We start from the raw sequence: 25838 nt of genomic DNA on the forward strand, positions 1-25838 counted from the left end.
TGGCTGTGTTCACTTTAAATTTTCTAAATCGGTCATCTTCTCGATTAGATACCACGGCAGTGGAACGACGTTTTCAGGGTAAAGTTCCCTTTACACAAAATCCTAAGTTTTGGTATAAAGATCTGCCAGGCCCAACTGATTGGCGTGGACCAGTAGAATTGTTGACATGGGGGAGGGGATATGCTTGTGTTTTACTCCCAACAGGTCCTCGTTGGCTACCTGCGAGATGCGTGAAGCCATACCATGAGCTGGGAAACCACAACCAGAACGCGGTACCGGAAATGCAGACGCTGAAAGTACAGGGACCACGCAAGCGACGTAGAACAGTCAACCCGACACCAGGCATTACTTGGGGAATGCTGAAACGACTGGATGAGCACGCAAGTAGCATGCTGCGAGGGGTCTTGGGTGGTCTCTGGTGGTCGTGGTCCCCCCATAGTTGTGCAGTCTGCTGTGTAACCCCGCTTCCGCGCAAGCGTGGTTAAGGCCTTCCTGTTGACACATGCTGGTGGCTCTGAGGAGAAGATACTGTTTTGGTTCTCACAGTATTTATCTCTTCTCCTGGTGCCAGAGCTTGTGAGTTGGGTCAATTTGGACACTACAGGGATGTTGTTCACAGTCTTGTTTATCTTTGGCCCTTCTTTGTAGTTAGTGAGGAATTTAAGAGAGACCTTGGATTCTCTGGGAATAAGCGCAAGCAAGAGTCAGTGATAATATAACTTTGGGTGTTATCAGTCCCAGAACCAGACACTGCCCACAGAACATGCAGCTGGTTTTGGAAGGTGGAGTTGTTTTTAACTGAAAGGAAAATTACTGAAAGGAAAGCTGATTCTATCTGAGGGTTACACAGAGTAGGTCTTTTAGGGCCTGCTCTGAGGCCTGCTTTTGCTAAAGTGTCTGGTATCAGGTTGAGGCTGAGCCTACACCCTGTGACACCCTTTTACCTTATATTGCTTTAATCTCTGTGAATTCAAAGGTGATTATAACAAGCTGTTTTGTGTCTGTCCTCAAGGGAGTGTGGCAGATGATGTGCTTTATTGGGCACACATGCTGGAACCCCTATTGTTTGCACCCATAACGTGGTGGGATCCTGAAATCCCAATTTTGACCAATGATTGAAAATGGCCAAGTGCAAGACCTAAAAGCTGCCCTACAAAATCAATTATCCAATCTTAAGGAATTAGCAAAAGAGTGTCTTGGATGATATATCGGACAATGTTAAGGGGTTAAATCTAAAGAATTGGTTTATGGGTCTAAAGTTACGGTTATGGATGTTTGCAATAGTGGGAGGTTTTATACTCTTATTTTTTGTTATAGTCTTCCACTTTACCTGGCCTGCAATCAGAGGACTCCGAAAAGCCGAAACCCACATCATGACCACCCTTGTCATCGAAATAAACAAAAAAGGGGGAAATGTGGAAGACCATCAGCCTGCAAACAGCTGTGCTTTACTTGAAGAGCAGAGGATTCACTTGGGAACGCTGCATTGAGAATAGTTTTTGCTTGTTTTTAAGATAAAGGAGCTGTGACCAGTTCACAGGGCCCTTTGAGGCACGAAAGAATTAAAAGTGTTGAAGGTCAGTTCTGAACACAGAACTGAAAACAAGGAATGGTTGTTGATGTTTTGAGCCCAGAACACTGTGGCTCTTCCCAGAATGGGTGATGAGTGCTTAGCGTGTGAATGTTGATGTTATCTTGAACTGCATAGTCTGGCGAATGCATTGTAGCATTTAAATAGGGTAGTAGAATAACAATAAAGGACCCTTAGGCTTTTGGTCCTTGCCTCCTTGATCGCAGAGTCCGTGCCGCCTTTTCCGCCCACTGCATGCGGGAGCTGATTTTTTCGCTGTCCTGGATGACCCGCAGACACCAGTAGATCCAGATGCACTCAAAGTTACCGAACGCACGTGGCGCCAGTGGGTACTGAGCGCACCACCGTTCTATGCCAACACATTAGCATTATTTAGCTGGGCTGATGCCGAGGCACCAATGGTGAGTGACATAGATAATTGGATGCAGCAATATGCAGACAATCTCGTTTCCTTCACACGGGCCACTGCTTCAGCTGTGGAAAAACCATCTGACAAATCCACAGAACTGCTCGGTAAGGTGTTGGAAAAACTGTCCCAGATGGAGGACAGACCCCGCTCCCCACCTGCACTGAAGAAATGTCTCGGACATCAGGAGACAATGTTCCTCTGCAAGACCTGCTCGGAAGAGATGGTACACATCATGAGGCACCCTGTGGTTTTCCCTGCGTGACCATGGAGAAGACATGAGGAAATGGGATGGAAAACATACCTCGGCTTTATGGACACGCGTACGTAAGTTGCAAGGTAAACTGATTAGGAATGGGGCTTCTTCCAGGAGATTTGTTGCTCCAGTTTCCAATGGGAAGCTCTCCAGACAACGTAGATGGGCTTCGGATCCCTATTTACCAGATGTGAATAATGGGATCAAATCTATGTGAGCAGCTCGAACTGAGATGTTGGTAACGAACACTATGTTCAGGATTAGAGGGGCCCTGCCTCCAGCCAGGTGGAGGAGAGGGACAACCGTGTTTTTTGGCCTGTGGGGATTCAATGGCCTGGTGCATCAAAACCACGGGAGTGTAAGGCTCTAGTTGACACTGGTGCACAAGGCACCATAATGCCATCAAACTATGAAGGGACAGAATCAATTTGTATCTCTGGTGTGACAGGGAGCTCCCAAGAGCTGACTGTGTTGGAAGCTGAAGTGAGTCTGACTGGGACTGAGTGGCAGATGCACCCTATTGTGACTGACCCAGATGCCCCATGCATTCTTGGCATAGATTACCTGAGCAGAGGGTATTTCAAGGACCTGAGGGGGTACCAGTGGGCATTTGGTGTAGCGGCTGTGGAGATGGAAGAAATTGAACAGCTGTCTACCCTGCCCGGTCTCTCAGAGGACCCTTCTATTGTGGGGCTGCTGAGGGTCGAGGAGCAAAAGGTGCCCATTGCTACTACAACTATCCACCGATGGCAATATCATACTAATAGAGACTCACTGATCTGTCAACGGAAGAACCCAGGAGTGATCAGCAAGACGTGCTCCCCATTCAACAGTCCCATATTGTAGGTAGATTAGGGTACGGCGACTGGAAAATCTCGGGCTGTAACGGAAGGTAGGCGTGGCGAAAGGAGCAGGATGTGTCATTATCATGCGAGTTCGTACGGGACAAGACGACTATATAAGGCTGTTGCGCAGTTAAATAAACGCCATTTGTTGCATCCTCACATTGGTGTCAGTGCTCAATGGCCCTGGGGTGCGGATAGCCTCAGGCCAGCCAGCAACCGAACGGAGCTTGCCGCAGACAAGCGGCAACAAGTGGTGACCCTGACGTGATTGCTGGGCTGGCGGACCGCAGGCGGTCGGAGTGGGTTTGCGAACCATGGAAGCCTTGATAAAGGTGATTTCGTTACTGGGCGGGGAATTTAGATTTCTGTGAAATCGAAAGACGTAGCCCAGTGTGTGGACCGTCTCGTTAAGGAGGGGGTGGTGGCAGGACCGGCTGATTGTTTACAGCCGAATACCTGGGAGCGGTGCTCAATGAAGCTCGCTGAGCGAGCTAAGGCAGCGGGTTCTGCCAAAGAATTAAAAACATGGGGAGTTATCTTGTGGCTGCTACGGGCTGCGTGGGAGGACTGGGCGACATGGGATGCGGCTCGGACGTGTTTACATGGGGTCTACCCTGACCAAGACAGAAGTGACAGTGGTGAAACTCCTCCAACATATACTCTCTGAGAGGAATTAAATATGACGAAGCTGCGTTAAAGCAGTTACTGTTTTGGGCAAAAGATAAAGGACATTTTACAACCTTTAATGATGTCTTTGAAGTGCCTTTATGGGAGAAGATTGGTGACTCTCTCTGGAATGCGGTGTCAAGTGGTGATAAGGAAGCCTTTAAATTGTCTGCTACATGGCGGCTGGTTAGTGAAGCGTTAAAAGGAATAAAAGCAGAGAGAGAAGGCACACATTCAGCTTTTATGGCTTTAGGACCGCAAGCGCCTACTACCCCCTCACTGTTTGCGGGACCAACACCTCCCACGGCCCCGGTGGCTGTACCGGTGGCAGCTCCTTTATCGCCGTCGGTGCGGACGGCTCCGAAAAAAGCTGAGGAGCGGGGAGCGAGTAAAATAGATACAGATCCATCAGGACTGATAGTGCGCCCTAAAACACGAACTCGATTTGGACTAATTGATTCAGATGCTGAACAGGAGACTTGGCAGAAACCCCCTCCGAAACCCCCTCCTCCTCTCATTGATCTCTCTACGGATGAGGCTGAGCAGGAGGACAAGAAGGAGGGTAAACATGCTTTGTACCCACCTTTACCGGATTAGCCATTTACGGAGTCAGCAGTACCAGAGTCACAAGGACTTAAAGGACTGTTACCATCACGAAATGGACACGAACTTGACATGACAGAGCTTGGTAGACGACTGGAAGAATTAAAGACGGAATTGCAGCAGCATCGTTCATCCAACGCCTCGGGACACGTGACTGTCTCCCCCAAAAACCCCCCTCTGTGTTCGAGACAAGTATTAGGGCCACCTCAACCTCCTTTACAACTCCCTACTCCACCTTTAGATCAGGGCGAGGGGGGAGGTTTGCGTCCATCTGGTAATGTGGGAGGTGAGGGAGAGGGTCAGCTTCCGCCCGCGTATACAGGGGAAGGGGGGGAGGTGAGGGAAGAGTGAAATGGAAAGGGGTCATTTGAGATGTGTTATTAGAAGGAGTTGTGATTCCACGGGCATATCCGGTGATTGTGGGTGCGGGTCCTGAGGGAAGAAATATTTGGCAACTGTTAGATTGGAAAATTGTAAAAGAAGCATTACCACTATAGTTAGCGAAAGACAACACAGGTGAGGACTGCAGAAAAGTTGTTGCAGGGATGGCAAATAGTAATGCCACCTTAACTGAGCTAATGGATGCTTGTGAGAAAGTAGGAACCACCACATTTCAGATGGAGCATTTAGCAAAAACTTTTGCGGCGGCAGTTAAGGTAGTTCATCGTTGTTATACATGCGAACAGGAAGGTCACTTTAAGAAAAACTGCCTTAAGAAGTCACAGCTGAGTGGGAGAGGTAACTCTGTTTTGATGTGTCATTGCTGTGGGAAGCTAGGGCATCTTGTGAAGCTGTGCAGGTCTAAGTATAATGCTCAAGGTCAGCTGATAACAACCAGCTGCAGAATAGAGGGAAACTGGAGAAAGAACGTGGGGGGGGAACCGTATGCTGACACAAATGAATCTTCCCAACCAGTTCCAGGCCTATGCAGTTAACTCGCAGCCCAAACCGCAGGGAGCGCAGGACTGGTGTTTCCACACGGGGTTAACCTGTGCGGCTGCCAAGCCTTGGACCTGTGGCAAACAGGGATAATGCTAATGCTGATTGTCAAAAGATCATTGAAGCTTTACCTGGAAAAACAGATTTGAATGCTATGATAAAGGCATGTGCAAAAGTGGGTACTGTGGAACATAAGGCTCAAGTTATGGCTGCGGCCGTACTTGGAGCTTACGTTGTCACAAATGCAGTCTCTATTCCAATTGTTAGCAGGGGACACAACTTTAACAGCACCACGACACACTACTTCAGAGATACAGCAACTGATTACAGAAATAGAAAGCAGGCTACATTCCAAATTTGTACATCGTATTGATTTGAATCAGGAAATACAAATTATCACTTTGTTTGATAGGCAAATTCCGTATGCAATAATTGGTCAATGGAATTCAGAATGATCAGATTCGTTACAGAGCTATTGGCACAGATTATTCATCAAAGGACGGATGCGATGTTGGGAGCTTGTGGCCAGAGATCCCTGCATCACTAACCGTTCCTATTTTGCAGCTCAATATTTTGAGTGGTGTATGGCTAATAGCTTTGCTTTGCAAACAGCTTTGGAGAATTTCTCGGGACAGGTTGTTTACCACTTGCCCTCCCATCCTGTTATAAAATTGAGTGTGGAACTTCCAATTGCCACAGGAGTGTGGTGCGCAGACACTCCTGTGGATGGAATTACCATTTTTACGGATGGATCTGGGAACAGAGGCAAGGCGGGCCTTGTCTGGTATTCTGAGGGCAAGTGGGAATCTATGGTAGTACAACAAAAGGGTTCACCTCAGGTGGTAGAATTACGAGCTGTATTAAAAATATTTCAGAATTTTCCCATTCCCTTTAATTTGATTGCTGATTCAGCATATGTAGCTGGCATTATAAAACAATTGGATAGATCTGTTATAGAGCATACATGTAATCAGTGTGTTTTTGAATTGCTGCGAGCTCTGTGGCAAGAAATTCAAATCCGAACTGCATTGTTTTATGTTTTACATGTAAGAAATCATACTAATTTGCCTGGGTTTATTGCAGAAGGCAATGCTCGAGTGGACTCTTTGGTTTTTCATCCTAAAACAACAATTTGTACCAGAGTGGAAGCAATAGCACAATTGCTTGTCAAAGTGCATAAAAGGATTACAGACATTACCGGACTAGACTCAGATGCTACCTATTTACCTATCAGAAAGGAATATCTACAGTGGTTAACAAATCAGTCAACTCTTTTTCAAATAGCCTTACAGGACTTTACTGGACAATTGTTAACACATTTGCCAAGAGATATAAAGCTACAGTTTATTTGAAAACAGGATTGGGAAGAAAAACCTATCAGATCAGAGATACCTATGACTGGACTAACCGTTTTTACTGATGCAGGAAAGCATTAACATTCAGCAGTTATTACCTGGCAAGAGGATGGACAATGGAAACATTGTAAATTCTCAGGACAAACTGAGGACTCATTGCAGACACTTGAATTTTTTGCGATATACCAGGTTTTTGTAAAATGGAAGGATTTACCTGTAAATATTGTAACAGACTCTCTTTATGCAGCAGGCATTGTAAATCGAATTGAAAGAGCTTTTATACGACCAATAAGAAATATGCGACTTTACACCATTTTGCTACAGTTGCATCAAGCAATAAACCTCAGAGAGATACCTTATTTTGTCACTCACATTCATAGTCATCAATTTGATCAAGATTTGAGCATTGGAAATAATAAAGCAGACACACTTGTGTCCTATACGCAAATATCACCAAATTTATTTGAACAAATACACCTATCCCATCAATTCTTTCATCAATCAGCGAAAATGTTAGCGAAACAATTTCACCTCACCATGGCACAAGCACGTGAATTAGTTAGTGTTTGTCCTAGTTGTCAGAAAATTGGCATGGGAATTGGAATAGGGGTAAATCCTCGAGAGTTGAGTGCGTTGCAACTGTGGCAAATGGACGTTACTCACATTGCAGAATTTGGAAGGCTCAAATATGTTCATGTATCTGTTGATATGTTTTCACATATAATATGGGCAACAGCACAAACTGGGGAAACAGGTCGTCATGTCAAATGACATTTACTTGCTTGCTTTACAAGTCTTGGGGTTCCACAACAACTTAAGACTGATAATGGACCAGCATACTGTTCATAAATTTTTCGTCAATTTTGTCAACTATGGGGTATTACACATGTCACCGGGATTCCTCATTGGCCTACGGGTCAGGCGATTGTGGAACGTGCTCATAGTACATTGAAACAGCTTCTGCAAAAACAAAAAGGGGGAGAGGTGACTGAACCTTCTGAGAGACTTGCAAAAGCTGTTTGTGTACTTAACCATTTAACTTTAGCAGGAGATAAGGAGCGACCCCCAATTGTAATACATTGGGAGGCAGTTCGACAGGGAGCAAGCTATGTGCAAAACAAAGGCAAAGTGTGGTATAGGGAACCAGGTACTAACGAGGGGTTAGGACCAGGGGAACTATTACTAATGGGTCGAGATTATGCTTCTGTCTCTACAGGCACAGGAGTACGGTGGTTTCCGATCAAGTGTATTAAACCATATGTGGAGGTGGGATTTAGATCCGGAGATCCGACAGAGAGTAGCAGAAGACAGCAGGGCAATCAGCGATGCAGCAGGAAATAATTGGCTCAACAAAATCCTGCAAGAATTAGGTGGATTGTCTCTAAAAGGATGGTTAGCCACATTATTAGAGGGAATAGTTTATATAGTTGTGATTATAATTATCATAGGGATCTGCGTGGGTTGTGTTGAGGCAATCATTGAGAATAGTATATGGAAGTAGTGAGATAATAAATCTAACTACTTCCAAAGGGGGAAATTGATACCGGATGGTTTAGCAACGGTTTAGCAAGAGTAGGCCTCAGAGTAGGCTCTAAAAGGCCTGCTCTGTGTTACCTTTAAACAGAATCAGCTTTCCTGTCAGTAATTTTCCTTTCAGCTAGAATAATAGAGAATAACAGTATGTTCTGAAGTAAACTGCATGTTTTGTAGGTAGAGTCTGCTTATGGGAATGTTTATAATAGGCATTATCCTACTTGTGTTACCCTGTTTGTTTGCATGTTTGCAGAAAACTGTGCAACGAATGGTCAATACAACCTTTGTGGCTCAACAACAGAGAGCAGGATTTATGGGTAACCAAGGCTGGGATTCTCTGACTGGGCTCTGCGAGACACAGGGAACCAGGTTTGAGTAAGAAACAAAAACACAGAATTAAGATTCTTGGGGAGGGGGAAGGATTCCCAGACGTAATTCCTGTCAACTACCAATCTCACATTTTACATCGCGCTCTTTATTCTTTAAATCATTTTGCCCGGGGAGACCAAGAGTGTGCCCCAGTTGAGCGACATTGGGGTCCAGGGGTGCCAGAAGTGGGCCCCCCAGTCAAGGTTCGGTTCCCTGGGACAGCGGAGTGGGAAACAGGTTGGGAGCTGCTACATCACGGGAGGGGATATGCCGCCATCAAACGGGATGATGTTATACAGTGGGTCCCTACACGCTGTTTGCGCCCTGATTTAAAACAAAATCCTAACCCGAAGTAATATGTACGCTGTCCGAGCTTTATGTTTTGCAGGAGTACCTGTGGGGGAAGCCGAAACAGCACCAGCCTCGACCTTCAGACGTGAGGAGTCATGGCAGCACAGAGAGTCTGGTAAAGCGGCGGGGCGCCAAGAAAGATGAGGAACGGCGACCGTTGCTGAGTGAAACAAAAGCTTTGAACAATGCGCTCATGATTAGCTTGCTTTTGCTTTGCATCTCAGGAGTTGCAGGGGAATCTTACTGGAGGACCTGGGCTCGGGATGTTGTATCCACCAGCTACGCTTACGCTTTGATGCAAGGCTCCAGAATCAGCGATACACTTTACTTCGCATGACTTGAAGCATGGGGAGGGGGAAATGTAGGTAGATTAGGGTACGGGGACCGGAAAATCTCGGGCTGTAACGGAAGGTAGGCGTGGCGAAAGGAGCAGGATGTGTCATTATCATGTGAGTTCGTACGGGACAAGACGACTATATAAGGCTGTTGCGCAGTTAAATAAAGGCCATTTGTTGCATCCTCACATTGGTGTCAGTGCTCAATGGCCCTGGGGTGCGGATAGCCTCAGGCCAGCCAGCAACCGAACGGAGCTTGCTGCAGACAAGCGGCAACACCATAGGGCCAGTGTGAAAGTCCAATGGGGAATGGAGACTGTGGACTATCATGGCCTGAATGAAGTAGCACCACTGCTCAGTGCTGCTATACTGGACATGTTAGAACTCCATTGTGAACTGGAGTCCAAGGGAGCCAAGCGTTATGCCACGACTGACATGGCAAATGCATTTTTCTCCATTCCTTTGGCAGTGGAGTGTAGGCAACATTTGCTTTGACATGGAGGGGCATCCAGTACACGTGGAATCGACTGCCCCAGGGGTGGAAACATAGCCCCCCCCATTTGCCATGGGATGGTCCAGACTGCACTGGAGAAGGGTGGAGCTCTGGAACACCTGCAGTACATTGATGACATTATTGTATGGGGTAACACAGCAGGAGAAGTTTTTGAGAAAGGGGAAAAAGTCATTCGAATCCTCCTAGAAGCTGGTTTTGCCTTCAAACGTGGAAAGGTCAAGGGACCTGCAAAAGAGATCCAGTTTTTAGGGATCAAGTGACAGGATGGCTGCCGCCAGATCCCAATGGCTGTGATCAACAAAATAACAGCCATGTCTCTGCCAACTAACAAAAAGGAGACGCAAGCTTTCTTAGGTGTAGTAGGGTTCTGGAGGATGCACGTTCCCTATTACAGTCATATTGTGATCCCTCTCTATTCAGTGACTCGGAAGAAGAATGACTTTAAATGGGGCCCTGAGCAACAACAGGCTTTTGAGCAAATTAAACAGGAATAGTTCATGCAGTGGCCCTTGGACCAGCCCAGATAAGACCAGATGTGAAGAACGTCCTTTATACTGCAGCCGGGAGAACAGTCCTACCAGGACCCTGTGGCAAAAGGCACTGGGTGACACTCCTTGGGTTTTGGAGCCGGGGATATGGAGGATCAGAGGACTGTTATACTCCAACAGAAAAAGAGGTACTGGCAGCCTATGAAGGAGTTTGAGCTGCCTCAGAAGTAATTGGCACTGAGGCACAGCTGCTCCTGGCACCCAGATTGACAGTGTTGAACTGGATGTTTAAAGGACAGACCCCCTCTACACATCATGCAACTGATGCTACATGGAGTAAGTGGGTTGCATTGAATACTCAGTGGGCCCAAACAGGGAACCTCAATCACCCAGGAATTCCAGAAGTAATTATGGACTGGCTAGAAGGCAAAGATTTTGGAATGTCGCCAGAGGAGGAGGTCACGCGTGCTGAAGAGGCCCCACCATACAATAGACTATCGGAGAATGAGAAGCATCATGCCTTGTTCACCAATGGATCTTCTTGTATTGTAGGCAAACAGCGAAGGTGGAAAGCTGCTGTGTGGAGTCCTACATGATTAGTGGCAGAATCGGCTGAGGGAGGAGTTGAGTTGAGTCAGTTTGCAGAAATAAAAGCCATCCAGCTGGCTCTAGATATTGCTGAGCGAGGAAAAATGGCCAGTAATCTACCTGTATACTGACTTGTGAATGGTGGCAAATGCCCTGTGGGGATGGCTGAAGCACTGGAAGAAAAACAACTGGCAGTGCAGAAGCAAACCTATCTGGGCAGCCGAGTTATGGCAGGATATTGCTACCTGATTAGAGAAGCTGGTTGTGAGGGTATGTCATATAGATGCCCATGTCCCCAAGAGCAGAGCCACTGAGGAACAGCAAAACAACCAGCAGGTAGATCAAGCTGCTAAGACTGAAGTGTCCCAAGTAGACCTGGACTGGCAGCATAAAAGTGAACTCTTTTTTAGCTCGGTGGGCCCATAATACATCAGGCCATCAAGGCAGAGATGCCACATACAGATGGGCCCGTGACCGAGGGGTGGATTTGACCATGGACACCATTGCACAGGTCATTCACGAATGTGAAACTTGTGCTGCAATTAAACAAGCCAAAAGACTAAAACCCCTGTGGTATGGAGGACGATGGCTAAAATATAAATATGGAGAGGCTTGGCAGATTGATTACATCTCGCTTCCACAAACCCGACAAGGCAAGCACTATGTGCTCACTATGGTGGAAGCAAGTACTGGATGGTTGGAAACATGCCCTGTGCCTCATGCCACTGCCCATATCACTGTTGTGGGCCTTGAAAATCAGATTTTGTGGTGAAATGGCACTCTGGAAAGAATAGAGTCAGACAATAGGACTCATTTCTGAAACAGCCTCATAGACACCTGGGCTAAAGAGCATGGTGTTGAAGGGATATATATCACATCCCCTCCCATGCACCAGCTGCTGGGAAAGTGGAATGATGTAATGGGCTGTTGAAGACTACACTGAAAGCAATGTGTGATGCGTCTTTCAAAAACTGGGATGAGCACTTAGCAAAGGCCACCTGGTTAGTTAATACCAGGGAACCTGTCAATTGGGCTGGTCCTGCCCAATCTGAGCTGTTGCGCATTGTAGAGGGGGATAAAGTCCCTGTGGTTCATGCAAGGAATATGCTGGGGAAAAGAGTTTGGATTACTCCTGCATCGAGCAAAGGCAAACCCATGTGTGGAATTGCTTTTGCTCAAGGACCTGAGTGCACATGGTGGTTGATGCAGGAGGATGGGCAAGTTAGATGTATACCTCAAGGGGTTTTGATTCTGGGTGAAAATATCCATAACTTGAACTGTATGATGCTAAGTGTCATTTGTCACGGTAAGAATCACTGCAGACCATGAACGTGGGCTGCACCAGATGCACCAGCTGCAAGATCAAGATGCAATACATCATCCTGCTCTACCCAACTTCACCAGTCCATGACACTGTATTGAGGCCTGGTCCTGATCTGCCAAGTGAGTGTTTCCCACACCAATGTTTTTCCTGCCCTGAGAGACTATCATGAGAAATGGAACTCAAGGATTTGGACTAAATTGATTCAATGGACTTCTTGGAGAGATGTCCCATGGACTGGAGAGAATATCTGTGTGTATATGTGTATGTATGTTGAGGGATGGGGAAAATAGTGGTGACTTGATGTAAATAATATAGAATAAGGGGTGGAATCCTGTCCTGGTTTCATTGTGATTTGGTTTCAGTTTGTGGCCAGCCATGGTGATCAAGGCCCTCAGCAGGTAAATCTGGGGCAGCTGACCCTGGCTGGCCCACAGGTGTATTCTATATCACTGACATCAAGCTCACTATAAAAGAGAGGGTCTGCTAGGAACAGGTGGGGCTTTTCCTGCTCTCCTTGTCTTTTGTCCCTGTTTGTTGTTGTGATTCCTGGAGCAACTTGCCAGTGATTTGTGGATGAGTATGCTTTTGTCTGTTTTGTGTTGTCATTTATATTGATTTTCTTCATTTCATTAAATCTGGTTCACTTCATCCTACGAGTCTCCCTCTCTTTTTCCCAATTCCCTTCCTCATTTGGGGAAGGGACATTGGGTGAGAGAAAAACTGTTTATTGTTTAACCCCAGGTGCAGGCTAAATCAAGTTAGTTAGTTTCTTGGGCTGCAAGACAGTCTCATAATACAGAAGTAATGTCATGTATTTCAGAATTTCACTCAACTCACCAGAAGAAGGAAGGTTCAATGGTAGCCTATGATATGGAAGAATCATGCTCAGTTCCCTTCACTACTGAACAGCAATCCTGGATTTAAAAACAGTTCTCATTTAAAGGAGTTTTGAAAAGCACTATAACATTTTGCGACAATGATAGGGGAGGTGTATCTCAAATATATGGCTCTGAAAAGAAGATAAGGTATTTGAGACATTGTATTTTGACTAGGCTTCCTTATGCTTCAAAATTAATTCCAATCTGTAGTTTTAGAAATACTTGATCAGTTTTCACCAGAAGAGCTCTCAGACTTTTTTTTTTTTTGTGGAATCTCTTTCCTCAGCTCTTCCTATGTGCACAAAATGAGAGTGGTACATATTTAGATGTTTGCTAGAGACATGGGCCAAGCATCTGTTGGTCCATGAGGGCTTATAACATGGTGTGAACTGCACTGTGCAGCACCACTGAGGACACATAAGAGATTTCTATCAGTCATGAGAACAAGTCAAACTTTGATCAGTTCTGAAAGAAGAATAAGCCATTGTGCTTGTCAAAAGCAGGTGACAACCATCAAGACAGCATTTAATTCTAAAGCCTTTGTCTTCAAATAGGCTTCAGTTTTGCAGTCTACATAATCCACAATACTGAATTATTTGTAAGAGACAAAAAAACCCCAACACCCATGCAAACATTATTACAGAATGGAGTATACTTCTTGTTCCTTCTTGTCTGTAGCAGAAAATTAATCTAGGACTGTCAGTGTTCGTGAGAGGGCACGGAGTAAATGCATGCAGACCAATATGATCGTTAAGCAGATCTCGTTTATTTACGTATTTGAGGGTACATTTATACTATTCTATTTCCGTGCACGCTCCGTGTACGTGTCATCTCTATCATGATTGGTGAGCATGCTTTGTCCATGCGCCTCTATATTAGTTCTGATTGGCTTATGCTAATAAGCTATATCTTGCAGCTGCAGCATTCTTTCTTGCTTCCAACTTCCCCATATCTTGTTTGTCTCATAGCCAAGGTCCTTGTTCTGTGTTATGATTGGCTTAGTTCATTACCACCCCATTACCACCCCCTGGACATGCCTGGACATATCTTGTTCAGTACATGACCATTGTCCTGTGGGAACCCCACATAGGACCAAGTAATGAAGCAAACACATAATGAGGATTCAATTCTTGGAAGGGATAAATGTTGCAGAAGCTACAGAATGTTAGTACTACCAGGTCAGGACAACTCAGCTGTTAGCAAGACTTAGTAAATAGTCATATTTTACATGACAAGTTGTACAAAGATTCAGACCTTTTCCTCCTTAATCTTCCGGTGACACAAGTCTCACTGTCAAAATTTATGGGTACATTGGCATTGCTGATAGTTGCATGCTAATTCTCTTTTCAGTTGAAGATACTAAAAAAAGAAAGTGAAGGTGTTCAGATCATGTAGTCAAATATGACATCATATAACATACCTAATATGATAAAGATCTTGATAACGCAGAAAGCTCCTCTTCAATTTTTAACCATGCCATATCCCATTATTCACTGAGGGCTGAAAAACTTACACAAATCTTACAGACAGAACAAAGGCCCCAAAAAAGCAGAAATGTTGTCTGTCAGCTGATGAGTGGGAACTCCATGCTGGGTGGAGTGAGCTGCACAGTTCAGAATGCACAAAATGCTTTAGAAAAGCTGAAGATCAGCAAGAACTGTCCTTGTATATATTTGCAGCACATCTCAACTCTCATGGCGACCCAAATAATCCACTGAGTGGGAACATGCCCACACACACTGTTCCATCCCACCAGGGCAATATGTCAAGGCTTACGGTTCATTGTATAGACCACACATCTTCAATTGCAGGCAGCATTTGGTCTCTCTGATGTACCAGGTCATCTTCCACGAGGCAAAGGAGCTGTTGCAATTGTGAACACTACCATTCCTCAGCAGATTTTTTTGAGGAACAAAACATTTCTTTCCTGGTCTTGGTGGTCATATTTGGTGGTCTAGTATAAAGAGAGCTTTAAACTAGAGTTGCAGGGGGAGGGGAACCTCAGTCCATCCCAATCCTGCCAGTTTGATGCCAGGGCCAGCAATAGATGCCAAGAGCCTGGAGAAGGATCACAAGTCAGCAGGAGAGTGCCAGGAGACCGCTGGAAGAGCAGTGGAAAGGAATTTCAGCCAGGAAGTCAGCTTTGTGGTGGGCCCAACTGAAATACCTCTATGCAAATGGAGAAGGGGAATGGGGAATAAACAAGAGGAGCTAGAGATGTGCACATGCCTGCAGGGCTATGACCTCAGTGGCATCACGGAGAGACATGGTGGGACGGCTCCTATGACTGGAGTGTTGGAATGGAAGGGTACAGGCTCTTTAGGACGGACAGGCAGGGAAGATGAGGAGGGGGTATCGCCCTCTATGTCAATGACCAGCTGGAGTGCATGGAGCTCTGCCTGGAGTTGGAGGAGGAGCTGACGGAGAGCTTATGGGTCAGGATTAAAGGGAGGGCAGGAATGGGAGACATTATAGTGGGGGTCTGCTACAGGCCACCTGACCAGGAAGACCGAGTGGATGAGGCCCTCTATAGACAGGTAAGTGTAGCCTCACATTCACAAGCCCTGGTCCTCATGGGGGACTTAAACCACCCCGATATCTGTTGGAAGGACAACACAGCTGGGCACAAGCAATCCAGGAGGTTCCTGGAATGCATGGATGACAACTTCCTTCTCCAAGTGATAGAGGAGCCGATGAGGAACTTGTTCTCACCAACAAGGAGGGGCTGGTTGGGAATCACAGAAAGGTTAGGGTTGGAAGGGACCTCTGGAGATCATCTAGTCCAACCCCCTGCCAAAGCAGGTTCCCCTAGAGCATGCTGCACAGGATAGTGTCCAGGCGGGTCTTGAATATCTCCAGAGAAGGAGACTCCACAACCTCCCTGGGCAGCCTGTTCCAGTGCTCTGTCACCCTCAAAGTAAGAAGAATGTGAAGCTCAAGGCCAGCCTTGGCTGCAGTGACCATGAAATGGTGGAGTTCAAGATCCATAGGGCAGTGAGGAGGGTGCACAGCAAGCTCACTACGCTGGACTTCAGGAGAGCAGACTTTGGCCTCCTCAGGGACCTGCTTGGTAGAGTACCTTGGGATAAAGCCTTAGAGGAAGACCTGGTTACCTGGGATATGGAGAAGGCTGAGGTACTCAACGATTTTTTTTTTGCCTCAATCTTCATTGACAAGTAATCTAGCCTCACCACCCAAGTCGCAGAAGGCAAAGGCAGGGACTGGAAGGATGAAGAACCTCCCACTGTAGGGGAAGATCAGATTCCAGACCATCTAAGGAACCTGAAGGTGCACAAGTCCATGGGACCTGATGAGGTGCATCCATGGGTCCTGAAGGAACTGGCGGATGAAGTTGCTAAGCTGCTATCCATCATTTTTGAGAAGTCGTGGCAGTCTGGTGAAGTTCCCACTGACTGGAAAAGGGGAAACATAACCCCCATCTTCAGGAAGGGAAACAAGGAAGACCTGGGGAACTACAGGCCAGTCAGTCTCACCTACGTGCCTGGCAAGATCATGGAGCAGATCCTCCTGGAAACTATACTGAGGCACACAGAAATCAAGGAGGTGATTGGTGACAGCCAACATGGCTTCACTAAGGGCAAATCATGCCTGACAAATTTGGTGGCCTTCTACGATGGGGTTACAGCATTGGTGGATAAGGGAAGAGTGACTGATGTCATCTACCTGGACTTGCGCAAAGCATTTGGCACTGTCCCGCATGACATGCTTATCTCTAAATTGGAGAGACACGGACTTGATGGATGGACCACTCAGTGGATAAGGAATTGGCCAGATGGTCGCACTCAAAGAGTTGCGGTCAATGACTTGATGTCCAAGTGGAGACCAGTGACAAGTGGCGTTCCTCAGGGCCCAGTATTGGGACCGGTCCTGTTTAACATCTTTGTCGGTGACACGGACGGTGGGATTGAGTGCACCCTCAGCAAGTTTGCTGACGACACCAAGCTGTGTGGTGCGGTCAACATGCTGGAGGGAAGGGATGCCATCCAGAGGGACCTTGACAGGCTTGAGAGCTGGGCCAGTGCAAACTGTATGAAGTTCAACAAGGCCAAGTGCAAGGTCCTGCACGTGGGATGGGGCAATCCCAAGCACAAATACAGGCTGGGTGGAGAATGGATTGAGAGCAGCCCTGAGGAGAAGGACTTGGGGGTGATGGTTGGTGAGCTCAGCATGAGCCAGCAATGTGCACTTGCAGCCCAGAAAGCCAGCCATAGCCTGGATGCATCAAAAGCAGCATGGCCAGCAGGTCGTGGGAAGTGATTCTGCCCCTCTGCTCTTGTGAGATCCTACCTGGAGTACTGCATCCAGCTCTGGGGCCCCCAACATAAGAAGGACATGGAGCTGTTGGAGTGAGTCCAGAGGAGGGCCACAAAGATGATCAGAGGGCTGGAGCACCTCTCCTATGAAGACAGGCTGAATTGGGGCTGTTCAGCCTGGAGAAGAGAAGGCTCCGGGGAGACCTCATAGCAACCTTCCAGTACCTGAAGGGGGCTTACAGGAAAGCTGGAGAGGGACTTTTTACAAGGGCATGTAGTGAGAGGATGGGGGGGGGGAACGGTTTTAAACTGAAAGAGGGTAGATTTAGATTAGATATTAGGAAGAAATTCTTTACTGTGAGGGTGGTGAGACACTGGAACAGTTTGCCAGAGAAGTTGTGGATGCCCCCTCCCTAGCAGTGTTTAAGGCCAGGTTGGATGGGGCTTTGAGGAACCTGGTCTAGTGGAAAGGTGTCCCTGCCCATGGCAGGGGTGTTGGAACTAGATGCTCTTCAAGGTCCCTTCCAACCCAAACCATTCTATGATTCTATGATGGTATTGCTTATCACCATAACGCACCGAAGTTGCAAGCTGTGCATTTAAGATCTGTGAGCTATCCATACACAATTCAACTCCAGTAACAGACACCATAAAGGAGGTAGAATCAACTTTCAAAAAACTAATTTTAATCAAACCAAAAGAAATTGTTGATCATTTACAAGTTTATAAAACAGTGATTTAGTTACATAAATAAATTGATATCAGTGTATCAAATCTTAATTACTTTCAACTTCATGAGCATGTTTACATGGGTGATGAAGTACAACCTTTTTACCTATTATAATAAATAAAATGGAAAGCATGAAATAATTTTTCTAAACAAAAATATCTACAAATATACCTCTAGCATGTTCTCTAATGAAGGGAACAAGAGACACTGGACAACTTTTGCACCAAAACATAAAAAAAACTGCTTTAAAAAGCACAAGGATACAGAACCATCAGCTAAAGTAAAGACACTATACTGTAACCAAAGTTTGTATTTAATAATATAATGAACCGTTTGGTAGTTAGATCTCCAGTTTGGTTATTTTAAAGCATTAAGACAAGGCAAGATAGAAGGCTGCTTTTGTTTGAGTAGTTCTAGAGAAAATAAAATATATTAAAAAAACAAACGGAAAAGTAGAACTGTCATACCTACACAAATTTCTGTCCTGCACAAAGTCAAAATACCTATGCAGAATATATATATTATATATATATTTGTGCACAAAGGTTAGCTTATTATTAGCTCACTGCAAAGGCATAACATATCATGTCAATCATTTTGTGTTTTGTGTCAATAAAGATATTCCTTTAAGTTTCCTAGGCTAGGAAGCACAAACCCCAATTCTGGCATACTGTATTCTTAATGCTAAGGCTTGCTGCTCTGGCTGTGTATTTTTTTGTTGTCCCTCTTTAGTATAGTGCCTGTTTCAAGCATGTGTGTATACATATATATGTATACACAGGTTGTATAAGTATATATATATATATAAAATTTCCCCCAATAGGTATCAGTCCAACCATGCAATCCAAAAGATGGCTCTGCATAGATGCCCAGCGTATAGTTCACCACCTGAGCCAACCCTGAAGCAAGGCGCACTTTAGTCCTTCAGAGAGGGTTTTTTTTTTTTTTTGTTTGTTTGTTTAAAATCAAGCTACTGCAGCTTCAAGTATTTTGCATTACATAGAATTTTTTTTTTTTATAAATTAATGTTATATTTTTTCAATATTCAGACATATACTATAATATATATACAGTACAATAAATGCTCTCATTCTTTTTTATTTTTTTTTTTTATAAATCCCTGAGAATGTATGTTGACAGTCGCTAAGTATCCACATGCACAAGCATTGTGTGCCATGCTTCTGGATGAACAGCACTGTAAAGCCACATGGTCAGCCTTTTAACTATTAGTATTTCATTTGTTGGTTTAAATATGCTGAAATGTAAGGATGAGTTACAAAGGAGTAAAGCTGAATTCATTCGAGGTACTTATTACAGGACAGAGGTGTTTTGTTTAGTTTTTAAAGCCATTGCAATATATGTTTGTTTTTGAGGCTGTGAACATATACAGAAAGAACAGGAGAGTGATGTGGGCTTTTGCCACTTGACAACATATACTCAGTGTAAACCAAACCTTTTGTAACCTCTCTCTCACACAAAAACAAAAAAAGGGAAAAAAATTAAACACACAAACTTTCACAACATGACAGTTTAGTTTGCAAACTCAGTATAACTATACACATATAATACCAGTGTGGCTGTTTCTTTAAGTTCAAAAGAATACAAAGGCAGGCTCAAGTAAAAACAAACCACCCCTCTCCCCCCCTTCATGCATATTCATCAACCAAACCGCTCACGAACCAACATCATCAGTTTCTTTTTGCCTTTGTAGATTTGTTTTAGGTTGTCAATAAACTGTGTAAACTGGATGTGTCCATCATGAGCCATTAAGAAGGTCTCTCGGGCCTTGCTGAGGAACTCTATAAACTCACTATAATGTCGCGGGCTGATGTGAGTGAGACGCGAATGAGTTGTATTAATGTAGGCTCCGATCGTGGCATCCAAGAGTTGCCTTAAAGGGGCTTTGTCCAGTGACATGAGCTTACCAGAGTTCCTCCTTCCATGAAGTCCCACCATGCCAGGAGTTGTCAAAGTACACCTACGCAAAATATCTGACAGTACTGTTGCACATTTGACACTTTTGACCACCAGAGGTATTATAGCTGCTAGCTCATTTTTCCCAAGGGAGTGGCTGAGTGCACATGCCCACAGAACGTCATTAATGGCAGGGTGTGTGTCCTGATTGTAACTCAGGTTGAGATGCGTCATGGCCAAAGTGGCCAGTTTGTAGGCCCGTGTGGGGTAACCACGATGCTCCATGTATCGTGCTATAGTAAAAAGCTGCGAGTAGCTCATGCCGGTTGTAGCAGCATCTAGAACAATTTGGTAAGCAGTCTCAAAAGCTATGTGATCCTTTTCACATAAGGTCAGTGCAGAGAGGGTGCAGTTTTGAGGATCCTTCATGGCACACTGTAGAGCAAGTGTCCTAGCACGGCTGGCCAGCTTCTCCTGCTGATGGCAGTCCAGATGCAGACGGACAATGGTGCTGTTGGACATCACTGTTGTAGCAACAATACTAGTGGCTTCTGTTGGAGTGAAAAGTGTAAACCAGTTTTGCATGATACTATCCAGTGCATAAACACCTGGGAAGAGAAAGAAAGGATTAGTCACAACTGATAAAATCTAGCAGATACAGATGTTCAGCAAGAGATTACATTTTCAAAGTCTAAGAGGTTGCCAGTAACTCCAAGGAGACGTGCTTCAGCAAGAAGGACTAAACCAGATAACATGGCTGGAAAAGGACATTAAAACAAAGGCTACTATGCAAACTCTGCAATAATCACCAAAATGCAGATGATAACAAAAAAACCTCCAATATAAGCTTTAATCTCCTGGTGTGACAACTGAGCTGTTTTACTTGTTATCTAAGACAATTTGGATAACAAGTTCTGGCTCATTTGGTCTCATCACATCACTCAAAAGCAGCCCTCACACCGAACACTTAAAAGGCAATTTTAACTTCTTTTCTCAGTGTACATCTCAAGGTACAGCACATGCAGAAAAGAATATGAAAGCATTGTAAATGTCTCATTTAATAGAACACCATGGCATTTAATACTAAGTACACCTTAAAAAAAAATAATTAAAAAATCCTAACCCCCAACCCCCCCAACAGGTTTTTCAGATACATCTTGTATCAAATAATTCATATGCACGTGAACATCAAGATCCGTATTAGGGAAATACCCTGAGCAATATGCACTACTGTATATTATCTGAAATAGATATTTTCCTTAGTATCACTTTATTCCTGGCACGTGTGTGTGGTGGGGTGGAAGAAGGGGGAAACAGTGACTAATGGGTTCCCTAAATTGAACCTTATAGCTAACTAGAGTGTCGTCTTATTGCTAGAGGCAGTTTACACACATCTGTGAGCCCACCTAAACCATATCCAGAGGGCCTTTTCTCTGTAGGACTCTGATGTTTCCTGTGCACCCCTTCACTCGTGCAAAAATTCAGCATTGACAGAAAATACCAGATCTTCATTTAAATAAACAGATTCCTTGTTTTATCAACTTGATTAAGTATCAAGAGTACTTTGCGTGATGTTAAAGGTTCTTTATGGGATGCTTCTATTAGAATATGTAAACTAATTTAAAGCAGTAATAAAACCAGGATTTTATTTGCCAATATGTAACTGCACAAAATAATAACCAGGTACTAATATCTGCAAGATAGCCTCAGTAATAATTACCTTAGCAAAGATATAAAAGCAATAAAACAAGAGCATTGCATGAAAATTTGCAGGCACAAACCATTTTCTGGCTGAGGGCATACAAAGGTAAGCTGTATTTTCCCATGCTACTGACAACATTAATTTCCCAGTTAAGCATAAAGCAAAGAATAAACTAATCCAGAGAATAAGCAGCAGCAATCCTTTGAAGTTCTGAAACTCAAAAAGCATCTATGCTATACAATCCAACTCAGATGTATGAAAAATGGGTAAATACAGTAGGGAAGCATACTTTCCAAAAATACCTTTAGTGACAATTAAAATTTCTCCCTTATCATAGTACTTATATTGTCCTCACTACCACAGTTGCTGATTTTTTTTTTTTTTTTTTTTTTTACAGCTACAGAGTTTTTAATGCCCTCATCTTCACTTTCATATTCTGTATCCTCATCTTGCAAGTGGTAAAGTGGAACACAGAAGCTAAGGGACACCTCATCAAGTCACACAAGAAATTTATGGCAAAGCCCAGAAGTGAACATAATGTCCTGCCAAGTGCACTATTCTCTCACTGCTGTCCTCTAAGTATGAGGCTAGTTCTGCTCCCACCTTATTTTCACCTTACATGGTTAAGGGTGGATGCATTAGTGTTTGGTTTGCTTTCCAGTGCAGATGAGATGCCTGTGATACCAGACGGTTCAATTTAGCAACAGTTTAGCAAGAGTAGGCCTCAGAGTAGGCTCTAAAGGACTGCTCTGTGTTACCTTTGCACAGAACAAACTTTCCTGTCAATAATTTTCCTTTTAGCTAGAATAATAGAGAATAACAATAGGTTCTGAAGCAAACTACATGTTTTGTAGATAGATAGAGTTTGTTTATGGGATTGATAACAAGGTTCTAGTAAATAATGATTCATGCTGCTTACACTTAGTCTTAGAAAAAGAAAGGTCTCTGCTAATTATATAAGGCCAAAAGACAAAACAAAACGGTAAAGAACAACTTTGATGTCTAAATTACCTTGATTCATAAACTCTTGTGTCAGAGGAGAGATAAGTTCAAAACGATATCTTCTTCTTGGGAACACATGTACTTGTAAACAAGAAGGCCTCGACCACGCTTGCGCACAAGCACGATTAAAGGGGAATTGCGACCACCAGCGACCCCCAGAGACCACCCAAGACCCCTTCCCCAATTTAGCACGCATGCGTAAAGACATTACGTAATGCATTACATAACGTGTTATGCATAAGTTTGGTTTTTTTGGAATGCGCGGGCTTTTCTCGGGATTATGTATATAAGGAGCAAGCTTTTGTTCTTAGGTGTGCATGCTAGGAGGAGAGATCCCCCATGCACCCAGCGCTGCAATAAACCAATGTCGGCTTTCTAAACTATCATTTGGTTTGGAGAGTTTTTTTTTGGTTACTATTTTCCGGTAACACCTGTACAGTGTCATAGCCACATAACAAAGATGCATTACACTCTAAGCTTGGATTTACCCAGGGGCTTAAAAAAAAAACCCCAAAAAAACAAACAACAAGCAATGAGAACCCCTTCATGAGATCTTGTCTGCCACACAGTGGGAGGCATCCTCAGCATTTTATTCACCTGTTTTCTGGTTCCTCTTCTCCACAGCTGACCAGATAGATAGCGCTCTCACTAGTCTTTTGGAGCCTCACCTTTCAGAGCAAGCAAAGTTGTAGCATAGTGTAACAGCCCATAACCACAAGTCTTTTCCCTGCTGCAGCCTCAAACTCAAACCCAACGCCAACATGGAGGGGACAAGGGGAAATCTGGGGTATTTCCCATGAGGTTATGCATGTCCCTACCTTGCAGGGGAAAGAAGTCACACTGCATTACTCAACTATTGTCTCACTTGGCCTGTGCCTATTCTATCACATACTCAAAAAACCCACTCATCATTGCCATAATTAATGTCTTCTAACCAAAGGAATTTTATAGATGAACAGAAAGTGGGAGACATTTGCAGAGCCTGGGTGTTGACAAACAAGATCAAGACCTCTAAGATTAGCTGACAAAAAGGCAGGACCCCTTGAGAAGCATCTCAGAACATACCTACTTCTGTTGCACATGTTACCAACCACCTCACCATTTCCCGACGTCGCCAATTCAGTGTTGACAGAGTCATCCGCATCACCTATTAAAACAACACAAACAAAATACAAATTAATCCTATTGCAAAACCAAGACAATATACCAATGGGGATTTAAGTTACTCAAATACACTGAGGTTCAAAATGGCAGCCTCTTGCCCTCTCTACTCTGTTGCCTCTTTTTAGCTGATATGTCAAAAGACTTGACAAATACTGCTCAGCTATCTTAGAAGAACATACAGAGAGTAATTCCAACTGCAGGTCCTTCAGGGCTAGAGGAGAAACTGTTTAATTCGAGAAGAAGAAAAAAAAAAAAAAACCACAAAAAAGCCCCCCCAACAAAAAAGCCCAACCAATTACCAATTATTCAAATTAAATTATATTGTGTCTCCTCCCTCTATGTATGTTAGTCTTTAAAGTGGAAACGTGTCAACTCTTGTTGGGCAAACTAACCCATCTAATTTTTCCCTCATCTGCATTTTTTTTCATTGACTTCAATACAGACAGGTGTTAAGAGTGTACTGTGATTTGACTGGCTCCTTATGCTGCAAAGATATATATATACACACACTTTCAGATATATCCAGATATTATTAGTAAGTCCATAGTGGTGGTTTCTCTCGCTGAACAAGGAGTCTCTGCAAAGAAGTTCCATTGTAAAACCATCAGAATCATAGCAAGAGGACTTTAAGCTCTGATTGCAGTGCCCATATTTTACATCACTTTCAGTTATTGCCTATGTTGTTTCTCAAAACGTGGGCAAATATGCTTATGCAGTAAAACAAACACTGCATGGAAATTGCATGGAAAGCTTGTTTCAGCTAACTGGACAGACCCCACAGACATCTAGATGAAGAAAGCAGTTTTCCCCTTACAATATCAGTGATCATACTATGGTATTACTATTTGTAGCAATTAAACAGAGCATAATATGTCAATCAGAGCTTTGATCTTTACATATTAACTCATAAAATGCATTAACAAAACAGCTTGGAGTCAGCAGCATTTGTAAGAGGGTTCTCAACCCATATCCCTCCCCAGTCCTAAGGTGACTTCAAAGTAGCATGTAGCCCTCTATCATATTTGTTACTCCTATCACCTTCTTTAGTCCTAAGCTGTAGATAGGATAATTAAGAAGATGGAAAGACTGCTGAGGAGCACAAATGCACAGATAATTTCTAAGAAGTCTGGTTATAAACAACCATCAGCGGTTCCATGCTTGGGAGCTTGGTGACTGATTGTACATCACCCAAAGTTACAGCATAAGGCCAGCTTTGTTGGCCTCAGACATCGTGGTATCATTTTGACTAAACAGTAAAAGTGCTAGATTGGAGAACAGCATTTTGAGAGAAAGCAAATTGATCTGTGAGGAGCAACCCAACACATTTTTAAATATGAAAATATGGCTAACAAATTATAGAACCAGTCTTTGCTTGAAGTCTTTCTGAAAGAAAAACAGGCATCCCCAAGTCAAAATGCTTTGGAGTGCAAGTATCTGTCCTATTCTCTCCATCAAAGAGAAAGAGTCTAGGTGACTTCCTGTATCGATGCACACACAAATTGAAGGTTAACACTCTTCCAGTATCCAAGATGAATTTTCAGCTTTCCCCAAGTATAGTGAATCCAGGGTTGTGGACTGAATTCTGCTACTGGTGAGGGAGGGAAGGAGGTAAAAAAAAATGGCATGAATGACTACTTCTCTGAAAGTTTTCTCTGATGACTTTCCTCACTGTGGTGGTCTGTAAAAGGATCATCAGTCACAAGAGCCTTCAGCGTGCATAGCAGGCATAATAGCAGCTCCAGTGTAGACAATCCTAACTTGAGAGCAAAACCCAATACTATATCTAGTTTCTTGACCTGAAAAAGTTTCTTGACTTGAACTATTCTGGAATTAGGTTCCTTTCCTTTGATTAAACTGACAAGCTGAGAGTACTAAGAGAGGAGCCCTTTATTGATGATAAAAAACCCCCAAGGATTTCAAATAAAGCTTATATTGATGTCTTGACCAAGGAGGACCTGAAGTTAATTTATACTGTAGCCCATGTAGCCAAAGAACTATTTCACTTCTGCTC

At 44.0% G+C, this 25838-nt stretch overlaps 1 protein-coding gene across 1 annotated transcript in view; it reads right to left on the reverse strand.

Annotated features, from left to right (window-relative positions):
- Positions 1 to 18062: 18062 nt before the first annotated feature.
- The window catches only part of LOC137675764 (zinc finger SWIM domain-containing protein 6), a 230512-nt gene continuing 222736 nt past the window's right edge, over positions 18063 to 25838 (reverse strand). Inside the window, exons 13-14 of the mRNA XM_068421977.1 lie at positions 23729 to 23810; positions 18063 to 20567 (exon numbers count right to left, since the gene is read on the reverse strand). Of these exons, the coding sequence (XP_068278078.1) occupies positions 19705 to 20567; positions 23729 to 23810 (945 nt within the window). The 3' untranslated portion in view covers positions 18063 to 19704. The remainder of the gene's footprint in view (positions 20568 to 23728; positions 23811 to 25838) is intronic.

The sequence above is a fragment of the Nyctibius grandis genome, chromosome W (assembly GCF_013368605.1).
Source record: "Nyctibius grandis isolate bNycGra1 chromosome W, bNycGra1.pri, whole genome shotgun sequence".
Classification (NCBI taxonomy): domain Eukaryota; kingdom Metazoa; phylum Chordata; class Aves; order Nyctibiiformes; family Nyctibiidae; genus Nyctibius; species Nyctibius grandis.